This window comes from Brassica oleracea, chromosome C3 (assembly GCF_000695525.1).
Source record: "Brassica oleracea var. oleracea cultivar TO1000 chromosome C3, BOL, whole genome shotgun sequence".
Classification (NCBI taxonomy): Eukaryota; Viridiplantae; Streptophyta; class Magnoliopsida; order Brassicales; family Brassicaceae; genus Brassica; species Brassica oleracea.
In genome coordinates this window covers 48,435,923-48,443,484 of record NC_027750.1, presented here as the reverse complement: position 1 = coordinate 48,443,484, position 7,562 = coordinate 48,435,923, and the positions used below count along the sequence as shown (strand labels likewise).

At 34.9% G+C, this 7,562-nt stretch overlaps 1 protein-coding gene and 1 pseudogene across 1 annotated transcript; one reads left to right on the top strand and one right to left on the bottom strand.

Annotated features, from left to right (window-relative positions):
- Positions 1 to 3,440: 3,440 nt before the first annotated feature.
- LOC106328957 (UDP-glycosyltransferase 76E5-like) lies at positions 3,441 to 5,048 on the top strand. The gene is made up of 2 exons (XM_013767511.1): positions 3,441 to 3,955; positions 4,046 to 5,048. Exons 1-2 carry the CDS (start codon positions 3,478 to 3,480, stop codon positions 4,909 to 4,911), a joined length of 1,344 nt encoding a protein of 447 aa, XP_013622965.1. The 5' UTR covers positions 3,441 to 3,477; the 3' UTR covers positions 4,912 to 5,048.
- A 1,931-nt stretch (positions 5,049 to 6,979) lies between these two features.
- Positions 6,980 to 7,562, bottom strand: part of LOC106330789 — a 725-nt pseudogene continuing 142 nt past the window's right edge.

Here is a 7,562-nt window from a genome sequence, read left to right as displayed (position 1 = left end):
GTCCTAATTCCCACAAGAGTTTTAGCTGACTCGATCCTAAACTGACTCAATAAAACATCCAAATGACATAGGGACTGACTCAGAAATAAAGACATAGAGTATCAGCACACAACAAGTGCTTCCCCCAGACTTAATTTACACCATCACTGGTGTGAAACCAAATCGAGGTCAGCCAAATAATAACACAAAGCATAAAAATAAAGAGTTCAGATGGATAGAACAATGGATAGAGAATAGTCCTTGCGGACTCAGTCGGACTCGCCGCTCTTGGCCGGATCAAACGAACGTTTGTTGAGCGAGCGATGAACCTCCTCAGTTGAAGTGCCTGTTCCCATAGGGGCCTTTCCTGGACGGTGCGATCGTGGAGTTTGCTCTGCTGGTGACTGTCGTTGGTTACTTCCGCCAATGCAGCCGCCGGTAACGAGATAAATAGGCAAAACCCTAACCGCTCTCCATTATCTCTCTCTCTTTTTTTATTATTTTGTTTTTTTTATTTTTATTGTTTTTGGGTCTGGAACACTTACCTGGAACAGGTGATGGGTTGTTCCACCAGAAGTACAGTCCTTCGGTTGTTCTGACTGAAGTGTTCGATTTTTCTTGTTTTTGACCTGCAAACTAAATCTGAAAAGAAATAAAATAGACTATAGAAAACAATATATACACTCTTCAGTGGGTTGCCTCCCACCAAGCGCTCAGTTAAAGTCATTAGCTTGACTTGGCTCAGCCGATCAGGCTGATGGGGGATCGCTTAGGGGAATTTCTTCACCCTCTGCGATAGTGGAGTCAGCAAGGTAATGCTTGAGTGAGCTGACTCCACACTCTAATGAGCTGATTGAGCTTGACCCGGACCTTGCCCAGGTTCCGGATCACTCGTCCAAGCCCTATTTACTTGTCTCCATCGTATCCAGGTTAAATCTCAGCTGTCTGACGTCCTTAACCATCAATTTGGACCTTGATACGCTTGTCTCAAGGTCATATGACCTGACTGGTGCGTCTCCTCGCACCATGGTCCGTCCGGACGATCCTATCTAGGATCGGGGACAAGACAGCTATGATCCGCGGCTGAGGCGAGTGGCAACGGTGGAGGGTGGTTGATGGTAGTGAGAGGCGACGACAGGGTTTTGCACTGGCAGGGATTTGCTTGTTATCTCTCTTGTCAGTTTAATTTAATGGACTCCTCATTTTATAGAAAATAAAAGGGAAACTAACTAGGGTTTTCCCCTGTTCTTTTAGCAGTTGGGTTTTCGTTTGGGCCAGACCCGGGATGTTACATGTGTAGTTTGCTAATTATTATCTAAATTGTGGGCATAAAAACAAACTAGAGATTGACTTGCGCACTCGCGCGGGTATTGGTTCATACATTTTTATACATGGATATTTGATTTTCAAAATTAGTATTATATATTTTATATGAGTCGTAATATAATTAATGGTATTCAAAAGAACTGGATCGAATCGGGTAATATGGTTATTTTGGTGCAAATATCCGAATCCGTTTCTGATACATTTGTTATTTAGATATTTTTAGGTTCCTATACATCAGAATTGAACTCATACAGACCTAGAAGGATCCAACTCAAAACCCACACATAAATTTATAATATTCAAGCGGAGCCTAATTTCAAAAAAAAATGATACCCGAAAAAAACAACTCGTACATAAATGAATAGTCAATGTTCATGCCTAACTAATTTTATAAACTAATAAAAATGACTCTTTCTATGTAATTTGCTAAATTAAGTAAAATAGAAAGAGCGTTTTATTTAGTAAAATAATTATATGGAGTGAAAGTTAAGTGACAATAAATGTAATACATTTTTATTATTTTGATTTAAATTATTATTTTATTCGTAAAAATATGTCTTTGAGTTATGTTTTTGGCTACGTAACTTTTCACCGATTGAAACTAAAATAAAAAAGTTTTATTAAAAACAAACTTAGTCGAACGTTTAACCATATTTAAAACCCAGTTATTTTACATTTTTTATTTTATAATTGGTACAAAGTTAATGTTGATTAATCAATAAATAAAAATTGGCACTATTATTATTATGGTAATATAATTAATGATGTGATGTATTGTCAAGGTAATATAATTAAAGAAATTGTTAAACTGAGTGAAATATGGAAGGGAAATACCCTAGGATAGCACTAAAAAAGTTTATGTCACAAATATAGACTTTAATGATCAAAATGACCAAAATGTTTCATTAAAGAAGTAAATATACACTTATACCCCTATGGTTAACTAATTTAGACCTTAGGGTATAGAGTTAAGAGGTGGAGATTTGGGATTGAGATTTAAAATTTCATAAAATAAAAAATAAATATTAAAATTTTGAAAATAAAAATTTTAAAAATATTTTCAAAAAGTAATTTCGAATTACAAAAAGAAAATTTGAAAAAAAAATAAAAAAAAAATCGAAAAAAAAATTTATGAAAAAGTTCGAATTTGAAAACATATAATCTAAAACTATAAAAAAAATTATTTTTTATAATTTTTTTATTTTTTTATTTTTTTATTTTTTATATATCTAGGGTATTATGGTCTTTTTACCTATTAAATAAAACATTTTGGTCATTTTCTTTTTTGTGGTCTATTGTTGTGATCAAAACTTGAAAATAGTCTATTTAGGAGAATTGCCCAATATGGAAAGACAATTAATGTAATTATATTAATGAAATTATTAAAAGAACATTATATTTTTTTATACGGATATCCATGTTTTGTAAACAATTCTCATTTATACTGTTATACATGTTTTCAAACAGTATCAAAAAGTACTTCATTTTTAATAATATATATTTTCTCTAGATTTAAAAGTACAAATATCATCTATATGTTAAAAAGAATCCATATATATAAAAGAAATTCTCTATGATAGCCATTTTTACTTTATTTTTACAAAAATAGCACTCAAGAACAAAAATGACTGATATAAATTTTATTAAGGGTAAATATACATTATATCCTAAAGTTAACCAATCTATAATTAGAGTTTAAAGTTAAGTGTAAGGTTTTTAGGGTGGAATTTCAAATTTTAAAAGATAAAATATTAATATTAAAAAAAATAAATTAAAAAAAATCTATATTGGTCATTTTTTAGGGCTATTTTACTGTTAAAAACTTTAAAAAGGATATCCGAAAGAATTACCATATATATGGATTTTGTACGTCATTTTTTCAATTTATAATTTTCAACTTTTTCTCATAAATGCACAACAAAATCCCAGAATACTGTGCAGAGAATTATTTACATTTTACAAACTGTAGTGGTGCCATTTTATACAGTTATATTATTTTTATTTAAATGTCAAAAGAGAACATGCGATCATGTGGAAAAATCCACCAATTCCATGTGTGCCAGAACAAACCAAACAATTATTGGCCAAGGATATTTTAATAATAATATGGATCACTTATGAAGGGATGTCTGCTTTGAGATACGAAGGAGGGGCAGAAAAAAAGTTAAAGCAATGGAAAAAATAGCAGAGAAGAGAAGAATAGTGTTGGTTCCATTTCCAGCACAAGGGCATATAACTCCAATGATGCAACTCGGACAAGCCCTTAGCTTTAAGGGCTTCTCAATTACAGTTGCTCAAGGAGAATACAATAAAGTAAGCTCTTCTCAGCACTTCCCTACCTTTCAATTCGTCACCATACCAGAAAGCGTACCGGTGTCTCAAAAAGAGAACCTCGGACTAGTCGAGTTTCTGATGAAGCTCAACAATAACAGTGAGGCAAGATTCAAGGACTGTGTAGCTGAGTTGTTGCTAGAAAATGGCAATGATTTCGCCTGTATCATCTATGATGAGCTCATGTACTTCTCTGAAGCTGCAGCTAAGGAGTTCAAGATCCCAAGTGTCATATTAAGCACTGCCAGTGCTACAAATCATGCTTGTGGCTGTGTTTTAAGCAAACTCAATGCCGAGAAGTTCTTGGTTGACATTGAAGGTATCCAATACTAGCTTATTCACCATTCTGCAACCCGTCTTTTTACTAAACAGAGGTTTATATTTATAAAAAATATATATATTTTTTCAGATCCTGAAGTTCAAGACAAGGTGGTGGAAAACTTAGATCCATTAAGATACAAAAACCTACCAATTTCAGGAATGGGGCCACTGGATCGTTTTTTAGAGATATGTAGGGAAGTATTTAACAAAAGAACGGCTTCTGCTGTTATCATCAACACGGCGAGCTGTCTAGAGAGCTCATCTCTATCATGGCTGAAACAAGAACTCAATATTCCAGTTTTTCCATTAGGCCCTCTTCACATTACAGCTTCAGCAAATTCTAGTTTACTGGAAGAGGACAGAAGCTGCATTGAATGGCTGAACAAGCAGGTACCAAGGTCAGTCATTTACATAAGCTTGGGAAGCATAGCTCACATGGAGACCAAGGAAGTTCGGGAGATGGCTTGGGGATTGCGTAATAGCAACCAGCCATTCTTGTGGGTTATCCGACCTGGCTCTATAGCTGGCTCTGAGTCATTGCCAGAGGAAGTCAGTAAGACTGTTTCAGAAAAGGGATACATTGTGAAATGGGCACCGCAGAAAGAAGTACTTGGACATCCTGCAGTGGGAGGATTCTGGAGCCACTGCGGATGGAACTCAACGCTAGAGAGCATTGTGGAAGGAGTTCCAATGATTTGCAGGCCTTTCAAAGGGGAACAAAAGTTAAACGCAATATATGTAGAAAGTGTTTGGCGAATAGGATTTCAGCTTCAAGGTGAAGTAGAAAGAGCAAGGGTAGAGAGAGCCGTTAAGAGGTTGATCGTGGATGAGGAAGTTGAAGGCATGTGGGAGAGAGCCCTTGTTCTGAAAGAGAAGCTTAAAGCCTCTATAAGAAGTGGAGGCTCCTCATACAAAGCATTGGATGAGCTGGCCAAGTACTTTGAGACAGAGTGAGAAGCTACACTTAATTTATTATTACAGATCACTGAATTTGTTTAGAACAAGCTTACAAAATTTCTGAAGTACTTGGTTTTCTTATTTATCCAAATAAGAAAGCAATTCAAATCAAATAAGAGTCTCTTTTGGAAGTTTGTCTAAAACGGAATTGTTGCATAATAGACAATTTTTCTGTTTGGAAAATCTTACATGAAACTAAAAACGACAACAGGAAAGATCAAGAAGTAAGAAGCATCTTCGCTTTTGTAACCGCCTCATGGTACTCACATGCATCATCCACCACATGTGAAACATGTAGTAAATAAGGCCAAGAAAACGTAGTATGGATGAATCACATACACAAGTCTGAGAATCTGATATTTATTCGAGAAAGACACTTCTTTCTATTAATCTCATAGATCAGTTATCGCCACATTATGCCAAGAAAAAAAAAAGAAAGATTTAAATCTCTTGAGCTCTCGAACGCAAGCTTCCAAGTTCTTGGTTGAAAACCTTCTTAAGATACAGTTTCAATAGAAAATAAAACTATAAGATAATAACCTAAGCCCTAAAAGATGACAGCATATATGAAGGCAGAGAAGAACACATCTACACTGGATACTTTCTAACAATATAGCTACGAGTCAAAATAGTTTTCTCAGGCGGGGAAAACTCAATTAAAGATTAAGCAATTCACAGTTCCTCCTACAAAGGAACTCAAATTGGATATGAAAAGTCTCTTAGGACCATAGGTCATTAACTCAAATGAAAAAGACTCTGGTAATTGTGTCAGAAGTTCTCAGTTCGAGTGACCGATGAGACGAAACTAATACTATATGTTGTGATTTCGAGTCTAAGAAAATTACGGGCTTTGGCCCCAAACCTCATGTATTAAAAAAAAAGAGACTCGTAAGAAATTGACCAATATCAGGCCAATAGCTGGTGAGGAACATAGTCATGTTGAGAGGGATACTAGGATCTGGATGCAGCGACATAGCTGGTGAGGAAGCTTTTTGGAACATTTGGGAACACCAATTCTAAAGCCTAGCAATCTGGGTATGTGAAAAGATCAGTATCAGAATAAGCTATGACAACTGGTAAGTTTAAATTTACTATTTCGGTTCTGTTGAATTTTAGTAAACCACTATGTTGGTTTATCGGTTGGTTTGTTAGAGCAGCCCGATTGGGGATTTTCTTTGGTAAACCAGCATGTTGGTTTATCGGTTGGTTTTTTAGAGTAGCCCGATTGGGGATTTTTAAACAAAGTTTCTAAAGTATATGTATTGATAAATATTCTTATTGTATTAAGGGTACTAGGGATATAGCCCACGCGCAAGCGCGGAGTCGGATAAGTTATTGATCGTTGTGTAGTTTTGTGTACGGAATTTTGTCGTTCATTTTTTTCCACTTTTGCTTTTCCGTGTTGTATATAATGGTGATGAACATAGCATTTGGAAGTCACACAGTTTGATTAAGTTGATATAAGAATGACCGGCGAATTCATATGCATTATTTTCGTAATGATTTGATCGACCATTAGCGTTATTAGCGCTTTCATGTTCAAAAGATAAAGTTTATGAAGTTGTTTAGTATTTACTTAGGTAGTTGTTAGTATATAAAACAAATAATGTAAGGAACAAAATATAAAATTTGAATTAAAAAAATTAAACAATTTATCGAACAATAAATTAAATTATTTTCTTATTTTACCTAAATTAATTTCAAAATATCGAATTGTAATAAACTATTTTTTAAAAAAAAAATTAATAACTCTAGAAAAATTTATAAAATTATACGGTTGCAAAATTATTTATTTTTAGAGTTTTACTCGACTTTGTTAAAAATAGTTTATAGTGGACAAAAAATGTCAGAAATAGGTAAACCAAAAAAATACACCACTGACAAATCTTGTATGAGTTAGAACCCGTCGACGTTTCATTAATAATCCAAAATAGAAATAAAATCTCTGAACAACATGCAAGGGAAAAAATATCCAAAGTTTATGATGGAAAACAAAGATAATAGCTGTTTTTAAAAATGAATAGAAAAGACGTTGACGTGATAGGAATATAATAGATATTTCCAATCACTCACGGCAGCGCTTACGATTGTTCTGAGCGTCTGAAATCTCTGGAGGATCTGCTGCAGCACATTCCTTATCAACCTTGTCTCCCAACACAGACGAGCCCGATGCTGCTGCCAATCCTACGTCACCTTCACTGCTTGGAAGAATGTTCTCACTGTGCTCCTGAAATACATGAACGTGATGACAAGTAAAATTAGACAACCTTGCCATGGTTCTCTACGATGGTATCTTCAGTGATTGTTGAGATAGTCAAGGTACAATGATTGCTATTAATGGCTTCCATCAATTTGAGAGCTCTCCATGTTTTGGGCTGGATCTTGGCAAGTAGCTATGAATACATCAAACACTATGTTGCTGAGATGAGAATTGAATCGACCTAGAGAGCCTGCAACAACATAGACGGTGAGGTTCTTGAGTATATTGAGCTCCACCAAGCCAGACACACTCGTTTTCAACACCTTGTTCCCTATCTCTCTTCTAATTACTGCCATGTCCCTCGATGCAGTTCACCGCAACAAGTTTGTTAATGTCGGAGAAGAAGTTATCTGACCAATAAATTTCAAGTTTTTAAGTCTCAAGATGA

Coding starts and splice junctions, on each gene's coding strand:
- LOC106328957 (XM_013767511.1), top strand. CDS start 3,478: ATGGAAAAAATAGCAGAGAAGAGAAGAATAGTGTTGGTTCCATTTCCA. Junction 3,956..4,045: donor GTTCTTGGTTGACATTGAAG/GTATCCAATACT, acceptor ATATTTTTTCAG/ATCCTGAAGTTCAAGACAAG.